The sequence below is a fragment of the Jaculus jaculus genome, chromosome 18, assembly GCF_020740685.1.
Source record: "Jaculus jaculus isolate mJacJac1 chromosome 18, mJacJac1.mat.Y.cur, whole genome shotgun sequence".
NCBI classification, from domain to species: domain Eukaryota; kingdom Metazoa; phylum Chordata; class Mammalia; order Rodentia; family Dipodidae; genus Jaculus; species Jaculus jaculus.
In genome coordinates this window covers 54,912,068-54,929,172 of record NC_059119.1, presented here as the reverse complement: position 1 = coordinate 54,929,172, position 17,105 = coordinate 54,912,068, and the positions used below count along the sequence as shown (strand labels likewise).

General features: G+C 43.7%; 2 protein-coding genes across 6 annotated transcripts in view; one reads left to right on the top strand and one right to left on the bottom strand.

Annotated features, from left to right (window-relative positions):
- Heatr5b (HEAT repeat containing 5B) overlaps positions 1-3,932 on the bottom strand; it is a 71,405-nt gene extending 67,473 nt beyond the window's left edge. The window contains exons 1-2 of the mRNA XM_004660101.2: positions 3,785-3,932; positions 1,020-1,231 (exon numbers count right to left, since the gene is read on the bottom strand). Coding sequence (XP_004660158.2) covers positions 1,020-1,231; positions 3,785-3,910 — 338 coding nt within the window. The 5' untranslated portion in view covers positions 3,911-3,932. The remainder of the gene's footprint in view (positions 1-1,019; positions 1,232-3,784) is intronic.
- A 953-nt stretch (positions 3,933-4,885) lies between these two features.
- On the top strand, positions 4,886-16,308 carry Gpatch11 (G-patch domain containing 11). 5 transcript variants are annotated; one of them, XM_045137559.1, is made up of 9 exons: positions 4,886-4,998; positions 6,201-6,413; positions 7,153-7,379; positions 8,584-8,625; positions 10,870-10,990; positions 11,104-11,194; positions 12,247-12,360; positions 13,443-13,524; positions 14,217-16,308. In XM_045137559.1, exons 2-9 carry the CDS (start codon positions 6,355-6,357, stop codon positions 14,270-14,272), a joined length of 792 nt encoding a protein of 263 aa, XP_044993494.1. In that variant the 5' UTR covers positions 4,886-4,998; positions 6,201-6,354; the 3' UTR covers positions 14,273-16,308. The 5 variants fall into 5 exon arrangements, 4 of the variants coding, with proteins under 4 accessions (XP_044993494.1, XP_044993496.1, XP_044993495.1 ...); XR_006634139.1 differs by having other exon boundaries at positions 12,247-12,439; XM_045137561.1 differs by having other exon boundaries at positions 4,892-4,978.
- The last annotated feature ends 797 nt before the right edge of the window (positions 16,309-17,105 follow it).

Here is a 17,105-nt window from a genome sequence, read left to right as displayed (position 1 = left end):
CATCTCTCCAGCCCTTTGTGTTGTGTTTTTGTTTTGGCTTTTTGAAGCAGTGTCTCACTCTAGCCCAGACTAACCTGGAACTTACTCTGTAACCCTGGCTGGCTTCGAACTCATGATGATCCTCCTGTCTCAACATTCCCACCATCATGTCCAGTGTTTTTATAAATAAAATTTTCTTGGAAAAAAAAAGCCACATTCATTCATTTATGAACTGGATTTCCAAACGAGTAGTGGCTCCAAAGATGTTTAATCCAAAAACTTGAAAAGGTCCTATCTGACTTTTTTTCAGAAAGCACATGGATTCCTGTCTACCTACCACATCCATTCTTGTCAGCCCCTTACATAATTTCAATGTGTCCTCTCAGGACTGATCTCAGCTGGCCCTTCATTGAAGTCTGCCTTGACATAGCACTATTCATGGTACTATTTGACTCATTTCTTATTTTAACTCACTCATAGGCTTCCTTATCTCTGTTATCTTCATAATTTGGTACAGAAACATCCATCTTGATCCAACCACAACTATGGGCTAGTAGTTGAATTAACTCATCAGCAAATTGGTAAGTAAAGTGGCCTCTGTCTCAGCTACTCAACTCCACCATTGCACTGTGAAAGTGGCTACAATGAGCAGACAGCTATGCATTCTGAAAAAATTTGATTTAGGAAGCTGCGTGGATTTAGCCAGAGGGTTAAACTTGACCCACTCCTGCCTTCGTTCTATTACTGGAAGTTCAATACCTTTCTTTGTTTCAGGCAAATATTATTTCCACCCAAATTTATCAAAAGACCCTTAACACCACTGCTAAAAGCACAGCAATTCTCAGAAGTGGACTCAAAGCCCCGGTGATAATGGATACCACACGGAAGCTGGGCCCTTCCTCAGATCCAGTCAGAGTTTCACCATCAGTGATGGGCTCAGGCTCCACCCACCTGGGGTCTGCACGGCCAGCAGGCCCTAAGTTAGTTATCCTGAGTAAAACAAATAAAACTCAGTGGTTCCTCTACAAGTAAGTACTTACAATTTGGTTGGTAAGTAGGCTGCGGTATCATCTTTATTTCTGATAATGTCGTTGCATTTATCTAGCGTTTGGAAAACTGTGTAAGTATCCCCAATGCTATAAAGGGCTGCAAGATTTTTGGCTAATAGCTTTCGTGTGGGTGGTCCAGGTGAGCTGCTTATCAATCCAGTTAATTGTTCAACAAGTTTTTTCTGTTTTTCCTTTACATCAGTCTGTTATAAAAAGAAATCATTTTTTTCATATAACATTTGTAACCTTCTAGTCAAAATAAAATATAGTTAACTGTACAGCATTCTAATAACTAAAATCTCTATCACAGTATGGCATAAGCCATAAATGAAAACTTCAGTAAGAAACGATCCTTTTTTCCTAGGTTAAATCTTCCTCACTCCCTTCCAATGAAAACAACTTAGCCTCCAATAAATGTGGCTACTCTGATCCAAAAGGCTTCCAGATCAACATTATAAGAAATTAAACCGTAGTCACAGGATGCAAAATACGAGGTGTATGGACAACTGATGGTGTAGAACCCAGATCAGTTTCCCCTGTAAAAGCAGACTCGGTAGTTTATAAAGTTACAGGTTAGTAAAGGAAAGCACAAGAAATTTTGGAGACCTAAGCAACAGAACATACACCCACATCCACCCATAATCAATATCTCAAATCCACTCACTCACTAACAAAAAAAAAAAAAATTACTGCATGCCATGCATTTACTCTAAGCACTGTGAACAAAATATTCCTTGTATTTACAATTTACATTCTAAGGCAGGACAAAGTTTACCAAGTAAACACACGAACTGAACTATGTAAGTGCTTACTATAGAACATATGGCAGAGGAGACAAAAAAACTGTAAAGGCCTTCAGGTTGGAGCACACTTAACATACCTGAGGACAGCAAGGTAAGGTCAGCTGGAACAGAGATTAAAAAGTAGTAGAAGATGAAGTCAGAAGAGATCACATTACATTCTGAATGAGAGTTCTAACAGAGATGCGCTATATTCTGTATGTCTTCCCAGGCTCATTTCCTGACTATGGATTTGCGAATATAGGGAACACTACAGGGACGGAAGCATGGGACCACAGGTGAGTTAACACAGTGCTGGAGAACAAACCCAGGGCTTTGCGCATGCTGGGCAACTGTTCTACTGACAGCTACATTACCTCAGCCCTCGGACTGACTTTTTTTGGTGGTGTTTCTTTTTTTTTTTTTTGGTTTTTGGAGGTAGGGTCTCCCTCTAGCCCAGGCTGACCTGGCACTGCTTCCTGAGTGCTGGTATTAAAGGCAGGTGCCATCACGCCCAGCTTGAGATGACTTTTAAACATGAAAAAGGTAGAGCAAGAAATTGGGTTTCTGGGGGTGGGGAGGGAGGGAATTACCATGGGATATATTTTATAATCATGGAAAATGTTAATAAAAATTAAAAAAAAAAAAAAAAAAAAAAAAGAAATTGGGTTTCTGGGTGTTGCAGTCAGCTCTGTGTTTGTTGCACAAAGCACCCGACCAAGAGCAGCTTGTGGGAGGAAAGGGTTTATTTTTGTTTACAAGACTCCAGGAAAAGCCAAACTGTGGTATGAGCAGAGGGTGGACATCACCTCCTGGCAAATATCAGGTGGACAACAGCAGCAGGAGAATGTGCCAAGCACTGGCAAGGGGAAGCTGGCTATGACACTCAAACTCACTCCCAACAACACACCTCCTGGGGAGACTCCAACTCCCAAATTACCATCAGCTGGGGACCTAGCATTCAGAACACATGAGTTAGTAGGGAACACCTACTTCAAACTACCACACTGAGGATTGTCCTAGAGCTGGTAGTAAAATGGTAAGATTAGATAGTATCTTTTAAAAATATGGGAAGGGATGATAGTAATCTATTTGACTTTCGATGGAAGGGGCACAGACATGCATATGCTGTTTAATAATCTAAATACAAACTTTTGAGTATATGAATCTCACAACAAAATAAAAAGGCAATTGTTTTTTGGTTTTTTTCCGAGGTAGGGTCTCACTCTGGCCCAGTCTGACCTGGAATTCACTATGTAGTCTCAGGGTGGCCTCAAACTCATGGTGATCCTCCTACCTCTGCCTCTGGAGTGCTGGGATTAAAGGTGTGCGCCACCACGCCTAGCGGGCAATTGTTTTAAGGTGGAGGATCAGTCATGTAAAAAGATGGAGATGATCAAATAAAAGATATTTCTGGGCATTTTGCAACATGTGATGCTGCATGCATACAGATGTAGAAGATCTGGGAGAGCGTGTAAACTTCTGGGTTCAGATTACTAACGAACGCACCCATTGCTGACTCTCTTGAACCTCAACTAAAGCCATACAAACAGGCAACGGCGCACACACGCATACACACAAAATAAAAAAAGAAAACATGCGGACTGTAAGCATGAATCAAAGACTAGGTAGGAAGGGGGTTATAGACAAAAAAAAAAAAAAAAAGCCTATAATCATTTCCATAGACAAATGTGAAGATACTAGGGTTGTAAGACAGCGTGGAGACCATGTTCAGGTACTGACAGCTAAGAAGCGACACCAAACAGTCACACAGAGCTGCCCTGCTAGGTTTCAGAAGTGGCCAATGAGGTGAATTTAAATAGGGTTTGGGTTTTGTCCCTGAATAAGGACAGACTAGCAATTCTCATTAGTACAACATACTTAAATTCAACAGGTCACTTGCAACCTTTCCAATACATAATGTGTGACAATGTCTTTATAGCAATCCAGTGGAGGCAGGAGAGCTAAATACCATACCTTGTTGGCAGCAACCAAGACTTTATCAAGAAAGCGCAACCACTCAAAGATGAACACTGGCCTCTTTGCCTCAGTGATCTGGGCCAACGCTTCCTCATTTAGCAATAAGCTGTGAGCTAACTCCATTATTGAGGTTTCTAATTCACGCCTGAAAACAACAGATTAAAAATACGTGTAAAGATTTTTTTTTTAATCTTGCTGAATGTCAAGTTCAACGAATGTGTACACACACACACACACACATATATAAATAAAATCTGTGCTTCGGGGCTGGAGAGATGGCTTAGCAGTTAAGGCACTTGCCTGCAAAGCCAGAGGACCCACATAAGTCAGATGCACAAGGCGGCACACGCATCTGGAGCTCGTTAGCAGCGGCCGAAGGCCCTGGTGCGCACATCCTCTCTCTCTCCAATAAGTTAATAAAAATAAAATATTCAAAATCTGTGCTTGCTCATAGGAATGCACGCTGGGGTGAAAGGAAAATGCAAATACTGCTAAGGGAAGGCCTGATTCCAGAAGAACCATGCCCTGCCAACCGCAGCGTCCTTAACCCACTCGGGTGCACGGGCGCGCGGAAAAGAGCACCGCACCTCTGCGGGCTCCACCCTCCCAGCACCACCACGGCCGACCGCGCAGCGTCCTCACCGCGGCCCGCGGGCAGCGTCCGCGCGCACAGCCCGGGAAGAAGGCCCCGCGCGCTCGGGACGCCGGGGACCGCGCCCGGCGCACAGCCGCCGCCGCCGCAGGCCTCCCCGGGGGCTGTCCACGCACCAGGCGGCGGCTCGGAACCCGAGCGCGTCCCGGGCGCGGCGTGGGGGGGTGCGTGGCCCGCGCGCGCGCGCACCTGCGGGCTCCGACACCCCTCACCCCCGGGCTCCGGCCAGTCAGTCAGGGCGTCAGCGCAGCTCCCTCCCGGCCGCCGCCACCGCCAGGGACCCGGATGCCCCGCCTCCCAGATGCCGGCCGGCCGGCCGGAAGCAAGGGGACGACGCATGCGCGACAGGGAAAAAAAAAAAAAAAAGGAAGGCCGACTTGTTCCGCGCAGGCGCACACGGCACACACCGTCTAGCCCCGCCCGCCGCACGGTGCCCATCGAGTGCGCATGCGCGGCGCGCTCTCCGGCGCCTTGGGAACCAGGCCGCGGGCAGGTGGTCAGCCCCAGGCGGGCAGGCCATCGCTGGACAGTGCGGCCAGGTGTGCCGGCCCTTCATACCGTGAGTGGTCGCGTGTGGGGGGGCACTTATAGCCGGGGAGGGCCATGCGGGTGCTATGCCCAGCTGTGGGCGCCCCCCAGTGACCCCCAAGGAGAACCAAACACGTATGCTAGGGCCAGGAGCTTTATTTCGGGTTTAAGCTCGATCCGTCCGAGAGCCCTGAGCAGCCTTGGTGCGTGCACTCTGTCTCTCCTCTCCTCTTCTCTCTCTCCCCCTTTTTTCCTTAGAAATAAGATGCATGCTCCACCTTGTGTATCTGGCTTATGTGGGTACTGGGGAATCAAACCTGGGTTCCTCAGGCTTCACAGATAAGTGCCTTAACCACGGAGCCATCTCTCCAACCCCGATTCTACATTTTTAAAGAAAACCTTTAAGGCAAGTCATTATACAAAGAAGTTTGAGGAGCATTATTCTAGATAATTATTGATCATTTTTTTAAACGTTGTAACAACTAATGATTGCATTGTGTTTAACTGTTTTAGATGGGAACTGACTTCCAAAATATTCACATCTAAGCAAGATACAAGTTCCAGATGAGTAGATAGAGGCCTTTAGTAGTCAAAGTGGACTTTTAAAATTTTTCATTTATTTGAGAGCTAGAGAAAGAGAGTGAGCGAGAGACAGAATGGGCACACCAGGGCCAATGAACTCTAGATGCATGTGCCACCTTTGCATCTGGCTTACGTGAGTCCTGGGGAATGAAACCTGGGTCCTTTGGCTTTGCAGGCAAGTAAGTGCCTTATCTGCCAAGCCATCTCTCCAGCCCTCAAAATGGATTGTTGAGGAAGAGGCTACCTGACCTAGGGGAAGCCTTGTGCTGTGTTCAGAGCGCAATGAGAACCCTACATGACTTGAATAACACGTACAGGAGTCAGTTACGTTATGAAGGACACCTTCCACTTTGTTAACGTGACCCATGTGATCTTGCATCGCCTACAAGGTCAAGTTTACTGAAGGGTCTGAAACAGAAGTAAATCTAGTCCAATGTATACTTAAAACAACAAGCAATTAAACACACTTTGGAGAGAGTGCGGTGGAGGAAGCCAAAAGCACAAGGGCCAGTTAGGACCTGTTGTGATAGGCGATAGTCATACTGCCCAAGAATAAACGTCTGTGTGGGGTTCTATGGAGAAAGCATTGGCAGCTTGATAGCAGGTCAGGCAGGAAGGGATGACGCTAACGTGGTGATTCTCTGGATCTAGGAGTCTTGATTTCGAGAGCTCCACAAATGATGTTCAAAAGGCATTTGAGGATGAGGTAGAGTTCTGGAGAAAGTCCGTGACCAGGAGCCTCTCCATACTGGCGATCTCTGCGCCTATTGCTGTCTTGCATTAAACTTGTACATCGTTTTGCCAGATGAAGTCGAACATGGAGGAAGAGGAGGACTACATGTCTGATTCCTTCATTAATGTCCAGTAAGTAAATGTGCAGGCCTAATGTTACAATATGTTAAAACATACCTGACTGTAAAAAAAAAAAAGACGTTGTGTTCTTTTTTTTTTTTTCCTTTTTATTTTATTTACACATTTGAGAGGAAGAGAGAGAGAAGCAGATAGAGAATGGGTGCACCAGGGCCTCTGGCCACTGCAAACAAATTTCAGTCACATGCACCACCTTATGCATCTGGCTTACATGGATACTGGGGAATTGAACCTGGGTCTTTAAACTTGGCAGGCAAGTGTCTTAACCACTCAGCCCTATCTCCAGCCCTTAGTGTATTTTTTCTTTGAAGCAATGTCTCTGTGGTAGTTTTAATGTGAATGTATGTCCCCCATAACCTGAAGTATTCATTTATTTATTTTTATTTTATTATTTATTTATTTGAGAAAGAAACAAAGAGGCAGAGAGAGAATGGGTACACCAGGGCCTCCCGCCACTGCAAACAAATGTCAGACGCATGTGCCCCCTCGTGCATCTGGCTTACGTGGGTCCTGGGGAATTGAACTTGGGTCCTTGGGCTTTGCAGGCAAACACCTTAACTGCTAAGCCATCTCTCCAGCCCTAGAGCAGCCATTCTTATGGATAACTGACTGTTCATGCTGATGGTCAAGGTGACCATCACAGCAGTGTTGAAATACTGCTGTCAACCGAAAGGCTGGCAAGGTCATGGGAAAACACTGCCCATCTGGAATAGCCATTTCCTTTGTTTTTCAGAGAAGATATTAGACCAGGAATCCCCATGCTGAGGCAGATCCGAGAAGCCCATCGAAAAGAAAAAAAGCAGCAAGAAGCTAACCTGAAAAGCAGGCAGAAGAGTTTAAAAGAGGAAGAACGGGAAAGACGTGACATTGGGTTGAAGAATGCACTAGGCTGTGAAAACAAAGGGTTTGCTTTGCTTCAAAAGATGGGGTATAAAAGTGGCCAGGCTCTTGGCAAGAGTGGTAAGTCGCATTCAGAATTGGACCCAGTGGGGATGTATTGATGGGGACCAAAGATGACACTAAGTATTATCTGTGTACAAAAAAATTGAAACAAGCTTCTCAATCTCTCTCTTTCTTTGCTGATGATCTTTTTAGAAAAGGTGTATCTTCCCACATCCTTTTTAATTTTTTTTAATATAATTGAGAGAGAAAAAAAGGCAGATAGAATGGGCATGCCAGGGCTTTCTGCCAGTGTAAACGAATTGCAGACACATGTGCCACCTTGTGCATCTGGCTTACATGGGTCCGGGGGAATTGAACCTGGGTCCTTTGGCTTTGCAGGCAAGCACCTTAACCACTAAGCAATCCCTCTAGCCCCCCACATCCATTTTAATATTTTATTTTTATTTATTTAGTTATTTGACAGAGAAAGAGGGAGAGAGAGAGAGAAAGAGAATGGGCATGCCAAGTCTTCCAGCCACTGCAATCGAATTCCAGATGCATGCGCCCCCTTGTGCATCTGGCTAATGTGGGTGGGTCCTGGGGAAATGAACCAGGGTCCTTTGGCTTTGCAGGCAAACACCTTAACCGCTAAGCTATCCCTCCAGCACCTCCCCCCCCCACACACATCCATTTTAAATAACACACATTGCCAGCAAGAGCTGCTTATCAATCCCGTGCTGCCTTAAGGCACTAGAGGCGTGGCTGTGGCTTACTCTGGAGGCAGCAAAGAATGATGGCAAATGACAGGGTGAGAAGAGTAATGGCCAAAAGACAGGAAGTCGCCAGTGTGGATGCTGGGGCGCTGCCCTGCTTGCTCTGTACCTGGGAGCTGAGTGACCATCCAGTGGGAGGAGCTCTACGCTCCTTTTACAAAATAAAACTATTTATTAAAGTGCCTAAGTATCTGTGGTAGCTTCTATATTCTTTTCTCATTAGGAATTGTTCAGTTTTCACATAGGACAATTGTTTTGTCTTCATCTTGGTCCTGTTGTATCAACATGGTCATTCTTAAACTACATAAGGGGCTCTGGGTGAGTCTTGTGAAGGACTTGGTATTTGAAGGCAGTGGAGGTAACTGATTACCGGATTTCAGTTTGGAGTGCCATTGAAACTGGGAGAGGGTATTTAGAGAACATTGTAAAGCTGCATACTATTCCAACCTGAAGTTTGAGGTAGAATTCCTAATTTGTGTTGTGTTTTTATTTTTTTTTACCTTTTTTAGGAGGTGGTATTGTTGAACCAATTCCTCTCCATGTCAAAACAGGTATGTAATTCTTTTTTTGGGGGGGAGGTTTCAAGATAGGGTCTCACTCTAGCTCAAGCTAACCTAGAATTCATTATGTAGTCTCAGGGCAGCCTTAAACTCATGAAAATCCTCCTACCTCTGCCTCCCGAGTGCTGGGATTAAAGGTGTGCGCCACCACGCCCAGCACAAGTATATAATTTTTTTTAGCATATTTCTCAGTAATGTTAACTTAGATCTGTCATGTATATTTACTTAATGTGTTTTATTTTGTAAGCTTTATTATTTTTTTTTGCAACCAGAGAGAGAAAATTTGTACCAGGGCTTCTTGCCACTGCAAACAAACTTCTGAGGCATATACCACTTTGTGCATCTGGTTTTACGTGGTTACTGGGGAACCAAACAGACTGTCAGACTTTGTAAGCAAGTGTGTTTAACCACTTATCTCTCCAACCCCTTGGTACATTTTATGATATGTTATCTATATGTATATATACATGTATGTATATCTATACGTTATCATAAGAAACCCATAATAAATTGTTAAACCTTAAAAATCTTTTAGAACATTATATTTTGTAGAAAAATAAATAATGTAAGTTTGGTGAAAGATTAAATTTTAGTGAGTATAAAATGCACTTTAAATCATAAAAATGCGGACTGGTGGTGTGTAGCTGTAGTCCTCAAATTTAGGGAGGTAAAGGCTACTTTGAGTTACATAGCAAAATTCTGTCCACGCACCGTGGGCTCAGGAGTAGCTGATTGGCAGGATGCTTGCCTAGCATGGACAGGACCTTGCTTCTGATCCCAGCACCCCCAAAAAGAGAGCAGCTGGGCTGGTGAGATGGTGTAGCAATTAAGGTATTGGCCTGCAAAGCCAAAGGACCCAGGTTCAATTCCCCAGGACCCACGTAAGCCAGATGCACAAGTGGGAGGGCGCACACATCTGGAGCTTGTTTTCAGTGGCTGGAGGCCCATTCTCTCTCCCTCTTTCTCTGTCTGTCTCTCTCTCTCCCTCTTTCTCCCTGTCTATTTCTCTATCTCTTCCTCGCTCTCTCTCAAATACATAAATAGTTTTTTAAAAAAAGATAGCAGTAGAATAGGACACTCAGTGTTCTTCTCCGGCCTTCACACACACGCACGCACACACGCACGCACGCACACATACACACACACACACACGGGGCACATGCATCACACATGCATGTTCTATACATAGACAGACCACACCCACCACATCACACGTTATGAATATACACACAAAAAATGTTCTGAAGCAGATTTATTCATAAAAATTTTTGCCTAACTTTAGATGAACTCAAGAAAAAAATGGATCATGTGTTTGTGAAAATAAAGCAGTTGACGCTGCTACACTAATTTTTAAAACTGCGTGGCATTGCTGTGTCAGGAGACGAGACTAAATGTCCTGGGTGAAGTCAAGCCCTTTGTCTTGACCTTAAAACAGCAAAAACAAACCCTTGTGTTTTCTCTTGTCATTTTATTTACCTATGCATCTGTTTGCACATGTGTGTGGGTGTGTCTATGGGTGCACTGGGACCTTTTGCCTCTGCCAGTGAATGCCAAGCACTACCTTCTGATGTCTCGCTTTAAGTGAGTGGCTGAAGAATTGAACCTAGGCATGCAAGCAAGTACCTTTTTTGATTATTTATTTATTTGAGAACAACAGACAGACAGACAAAGAGGCAGATAGATAGGGAAAATGGGTGCGCCAGGGTTTCCAGCCACTGCAAACTCCAGACACATGTGCCGCCTTGTGCATCGGGCTTACATAGGTCCTGGAGAATCAAGCCTCGAACCAGGGTCCGTAGGCTTCACAAGCAAGTGCTTAACCACTAAGCCCTCTCTCCAGCCCATAAGCAAGTACCTTTAACTGCTGGGTGATCTCCCCAGCCCCTTCTCTTCATTTTAATGAAATGAATTTGAGTGCTTATACTCAAGTGGGAATTCTATTTAATCCCTAAGTATTTACTCTTTTAAAAATATTCATTTATTTTAATACTTATTTTCAAATTAGCATGCCTGGGCCTCCTACCACTGCAAAGGTACTCCAGACAAATGTGCCACTTTGTGCATCTGGCTTTATGTGGGTACTGGGGATTCAAAACTGGGTCATCAGGTTTTGCAATCAAGTGCCTTTAATCACTGAGCCATCTCTCCAGCCCCAAGCCTCTAAGCATTTAAATTGTCATGTTTGGAAGTAAAAATATTCAGTAAGTTCTTCATTAGAATTTTGTTTTTGATCAGGGAAAAGTGGCATAGGTCACGAATCATTATTAAAACGCAAAGCAGAGGAGAAATTAGAAAACCACAGAAGAAAGATGCACATGAGAAACCAAGCAGCAGAAAGAGCGACGGAAGACTTTCGGTAAAACCCTGTGCTTGAACCCGTTTTGGTTCAAATCCTCATTATCTGGTACTTGGGTGTATAAATTAGTTAAGAGAATATTGATATTACTATACAATTTTTCCTTCAATTAGGATGCGACTTAAAAATAAACAAGATGAAATGAGGCTGGAAGGAGATCTTAGAAGAAGCCAGCGAGCTTGTCAGCAGTTGGATGCCCAGAAGGTAAGCTGTTACTGGCTTCTCTCCCTACTGCTTTGATAGGCAGTATGACCTGAAGTAACAGGAACTCAAAGCCTAGTGTCAGGCCTTTTTTCCATTAAAACTTTCATCCAATCATATCACTTACCTGTGGTAATTAATACAATAAGGACGCTTACTATAGAATCTGAGTTATCTAATTCATCTTGGGAGTTAAATAATTAGTTCTCTTTCAGCTTGAGTTTCAATTACTTGAGTCTGGAATGTGTGGAACACTGGACTAACTAAAATGACCTATTTCTAGCTCACATTTAGTACCTTACCTGTCTCTTGGAAAACTAGAGTGGAATGCTTATGTTTCAGATTCAAGTGGTTTAAAAAAAAATCTTTGCATTTTACTTTAGCAAATACTATCAAATAAAATCATTTAATAATGTTAAAAATGGAAAGAAAAAAAAAGAAAAATTTTAAAAAAATATCCTGCTGGGCATGGTGGCACACATCTTTAATCCCAGTGCTCGGGCGGCAGAGGTAGGAAGATGGCCATGAGTTCAAGGCCACCCTGAGACTCCATAGTGAACTCCAGGGCAGCCTGGGCTAGAGCACGGACCTACCTCAAGAAACCAGTAAATAAACACATAAATTCAGTTCATGTAAGGACTCACAAATGCTGGTAAAATTGCCATCGTCTGTGAGTAGCTTGCTGAGAACAGTCTCACTTTGCTAAGTTTCCACAGGATTTTAAGTGTAGGTCCTAGTACTTAGGATTTCCTAGCTTAGCTGTATACTTTTGAATTTACAGCTTATCTTCCTGTTAGTCTGCCAGCAGGAACTAGTAGAAAAAATTCTAAGTGGCTCTTAACACATGAGGGTCCATGCAGTGTTTCTGCTTGATAAAAATAAGTAATTTTTAAAAACCTAACTGGACTTTAAAGCCCTATTGGTGGCCCCTGCTACCGAACCTGACCGAGAAGCAGCCCTCAGTGTTTGTCACAGAACAGAGTGACGCTGCACACACGCGCCTGTGATGTCTTGTGCTCAGCTCACATCTGATGGGAACAATTCCACCTTTTCAGAATATTCAGGTTCCCAGGGAGGCATGGTACTGGTTAAGGCCTGAAGAGGAGGCTGAGGAAGAGGAAGAAGAAAAAGAGCAGGACGACGACGAATACCCGGGTGAAGACTTGAGTGTACGCTGGGGCGCCGTTTCTCTCCTTCACAGCGCAGGGCCTCGACCTTGGGCACCGTTGCTGGAGCGCCGAGCGCTGGGTAACTCTTCCGTGCGGGCCGCACTGGGGCCCGGGTAGCCCGGCCCCAGGTCTCGGCCCTGCAGGTGCCAGCTGCGGGGGCACGGATCTCCAAGCAGTGCTAAGTCTCCCCTAGAGGGAGAATGACGTAGCTGAGAACTGCTGTTTTACAGGATTGTTACCAACTCAAAATCAGAATTTTGTGTTTTCCATTCAGCTCCAGCTTCCCTCTTGCCTCAGCTTCGGTGTAGAGACTAATATTAGCTGCAGGTGAAAACGACAATTTCCCCCTTGTTTCCGTAAACCTCTGAAAGTGACCGGAATGTGCTCGTCTGTTCCCTCCATACACATAACAAACAGAAAACACAACTATAAGGAAGGAGCGATTATTCAAAACAAGGAAGATCTGCCACAATGATTATGTGAATATAAAATTTTATAGGCACCATTGCATTTTCAAAACCTATGTTCTGCTTAACCAGAAGTCCCCTGGTGAATACCCAAGAAGGAGGCCACACTCACCTTCCCCTGCCTGAGAGTAGTTTCTTGAGAGTAGAAGAGGCCTGTAAGGATCCTGGTTATCATAACCAGCCCAAAACTATTCTCTTTAATATTTTATTTTTATTTATTTATGAGAGGGGGTAAGAGGCAGATAGAATAGGCACGCTAGGGCCTCCAGCCACTGCACATGAACTCCAGATACATGTACCACCATGTGCATCTAGCTTACGTGGATACTAAGGAGTCGAACCTGGGTCCTTAGGCTTCTCAGGCAAGCACCTTAATTGCTGAGCCATCTCTCCAACCCCCAAAATTATTTTCTTAATGTTGACCGGTGATATAGTGTCTAGTGGACTGGTGGAAGTCTCAGGTGGCTACTGATAGCGGACATGTCCAGATATGTTACTTCTGCTGTGACCCTTCTGGGAACTATGAAAACGTAGCAGAAGACTTAAAGCCTGGGGCTAATTAACTCTGGACAAGGTCTGTTCCGTGTCAGCTACTAACGCATGTGTGTACTCTAGGTCCTGGAAAAATTACAGATACTGACTAGTTATTTAAGAGAAGAACATCTGTACTGTATTTGGTGTGGAACAGCCTATGAAGGTAAGAAGATTAATTGATAACTTTAAAAAATCTGAATATGAATACTACTTGATTTTAAAACCTTATTTTCTACAAGCAATATAAATTTCTTCATTCAAATGGCATTGTAGGACCAGTGTCATAAAGAGATAATGACTATAGCAATAATTAGGGTTTTAGTAGAATTTAACTTTTACCCTCTCAGCAATTGAATGTTCAAGAGGAAATTTTTTTACCAGTTCATTTATGAAAGAAATAATTAGGGTAACTTGAAGATAATGAATGTTTTCATGCTTCATTTTTAAAGATTCATTCTTTGGCTACTCATATTTGAAAATTATTTATATTAATATTTAGGAACTAATTTCTACAAAATTAGAATATTGTCCCAGAACCTAATCTGTTGAAGTCCACTCCATAATTTTTTTTTCTTCATTGTGAAGAAATAGGTTTAAAACTTGCCAAAAATCTCATGAAGCCAAGTGCCTCATACATTTGTCAGACTGCCTGTCCTAGCTTGTAACTAAGGACTTCGTAGTTGAGAGTGAAGACTTTCTCACTATTTGTGGTTTCCTGGTTTGTTTACCAGAATAAATAGCTCACATAGCTAGGGAAGAAAAAAAAATTACATACATACATACATACATACATACATACATGGTGTTTTCTATACAGCTTGTATTAACCATTCATTTCCCTCATGCAAATTTCAGATAAAGATGACCTGTCTTCAAATTGCCCGGGACCAACCTCTGCAGATCATGACTAACACTGTTCCCAGTAAAGTAAAACTGTTAATGCCAGCGATGAAAGAAGCCCTTTGTATAATACTTTATCCTTTTTGTGCTTTGCAGATATGTTCTTTAGAACATAATTGTTCACTGACTTGAAAAGAAATGATTCAATGTCACTTGAGAACACAAATATCATAGACTTTGACAGTTACAGTTTATGGCTGTGTCATGATGCTTGTGGAGTTTAAGGACACCAACCATAGCTCTCTTACCACCCCCCAACCTTAGAACGCATTGGGGAATGAAGCATGGGAGACAGGAGAAGATGAAAATGCCAACTTTAGGGCCAGAGATATAGTTCAGTGGTCAAGTGCCTGGCTAGCATGCACAAGGCCCAAGGTTCAATCCCAGCACCTCAACTTCAGCATTGCCAGCAGTGAAACTGAAGGACAGAACGTGGCTGACTTTTTCTCTGTTCAGATTCCCTAATATTTCTCCCTGATTGGAGAAAACCCTAGGTCTCTCTTCTGCCTCGTGGAAGAGGCTCACTTCTTGCATTTGGAGCATTCAGCTCTCAAAGGTAGGGAGTTCATCACGGGCCGAGCTGCACATGCTCAGTTCTTTGTGTCACCTGTCAGAAGCAACACCTCTCCGCTGGATAGGGAAGGGTTCCGAGAGCTTGTTTCCATTCTTCTGTCTCCCCAAAAGCAGAGAGAAGTTCCCTCCTGGTCAGCCCACCGGGACAGGGAGGAAAGTCTCCTGAGTAAGACTGGCATCCCAGGCCGAGGTCCAGACACACGCACCACCTTGTGCACTTGCGTCACCTTGTGCATCTGGCTTACATGGGGTCTAGAGAGTTGAACATGGGTCCTTAGGCTTCAAGGCAAGTGACTTTGCCACTAAGCCATCTCTCCAGCTCTAGTTCATTAATTTTTAATACTCTACAGTACTTCCATATATGTATAAAAATTTTAATCTTCTCTCTTTTCTGTGTGTGGTGTTTGTGTATGTGTCCGTGTGTGTGTACAATTATGTGGGCACAAAATGTTTTCCTCGATTGTGTTCCACCTCACTATTAACTTATTTATATATGTGTGCGGGCATGCCAGAGTCTCTTGCCACTGTAAACAAACACCAGGTGTCTGGCTTTACGTACGTGGCTGGGAAGTTAAAATGGGACTGGCAGGCTTTGCAAGCAAGCACCTTTAACTGCTGAACAATCTCTGCGGCCCCTCTACCTTGTCTTTTGGGGCAGGTCTCTCACTGAACCTGGAACTCACTGATTCTTGTCACTAGAGACCTGACAGAAGAAACCTAAGGAAGGAAAGGTTTACTTTGTATCACACTCTCAGAGGGCACAGTGCACCATGAGAGAAGGCTTGTCACAGTCTGACACCATGCTGGCGGGAGTGTGCCCTGGACCACACAGGCACCTGGTCATCTCACACAACAAAATGTGTTTCATTCAACTTCAAAAGTTCCCGCACTCTTAATAGCTCTGCTCAGAGGTCTAAAGTCCTTTGAGAAGCAAAGAAAAACTCTTATGAGCTCCTATAGGATTTTTTAAAAATGTACATGCTTCCAAGAAATGATGGCAAAGCAAATATTCCCATCCCAGAAACAGTAAGAATGGGGAGACAGTACAAAAGAAACATAAGGATTGGACCAAAGCAAGACAAAACCCAGTAGGGCAAACAATCCTATAGCTCCGTAGCAGATACCTTTGCTCACATTATTTTTTGGCCTTCATATCCTGCAGTATTGTGCAGGTGGCCTCAGGCTTGCAGGATGCCTTTTTATATCCTATTGCTGTTTTCCTTCCCCATTCTCAGGATAAACCTGGTAAATATACCCTGAATGTTATGCTGCCTTGAAATTTCCTCGAATAAATTAGTTTGTTACTTCTGAGTTCTTTAATTCAGAAACTAATACATATGTCCCCTGTCCAGTCCAATTCCCAGTTGGGTCCTTGTTCTCTGAAATTTCATGAGCCCAGACAGACTGTACTATCTGCATTTGTGTATGTGTGTGTTGTGGAAAGAATAAAGGTATGCATATTTGTGTATGTATATATGTATGCCAGAAAACAGCCTTAGGTGTTGCTCCTCAGGTATCATCCACTTTTTTTCCCCTTGGTTTTTCGAGGTAGGGTCTCACTCTAGTCCAGGCTAACCTGGAATTTACTATGTAGTCAGGGTGGACTCAAACTCATGGCAGTGCACCTACCTCTGCCTTCCAAGTGCTGGGATTAAAGGTGTGTGCCACCATGCCCAGCCCATATTGCCCAGCTTTTTATTTTTTGTGTGGTCTCTGGAGATGAAACTCAATCCTCATGCTTACCAGGCAAGTGCTTGGTGACTGAGCTATCTCCTCAGTCTGCATTTCTATCACTATTCTATCTTGCGCTACAACCAGAATGTCCCAGTAAGCTCTGCATTCAGCATTCTGTGGCTTCTCTAGCCTGTAGCTTCAAACTCTTCCATGTTCCACACAAAACTTGTCCTGAAAACATAAAAACCAAATGATCGGATTTATTGCATCAATAACCCCATTTCTGGAACCAGTTTCCTGTTCTAGCAAGTTTTCTCATCATTATGATAAAGTACCTGACAGAAACAATTTAAGGAAGTTTTTTTTTTTTTTTTTTGGTTTCACAATTTCAGAGGGTGTAGTTCACTATAACAGGAAATGTATGGCACAGGGCTTGGTTCAAGGTGTCCACAGTGTACATACAACAGTTGGTCCATAACCCTTCAAGGCCCACCCCACATGGGCTACATCCTCCAGCAAGGTCCCGTGTTCAGAAGATTGCACAATGGTCCCCAACGGCAGCACTCACTCAGAACAAAGAGTTCAAATACATAATCC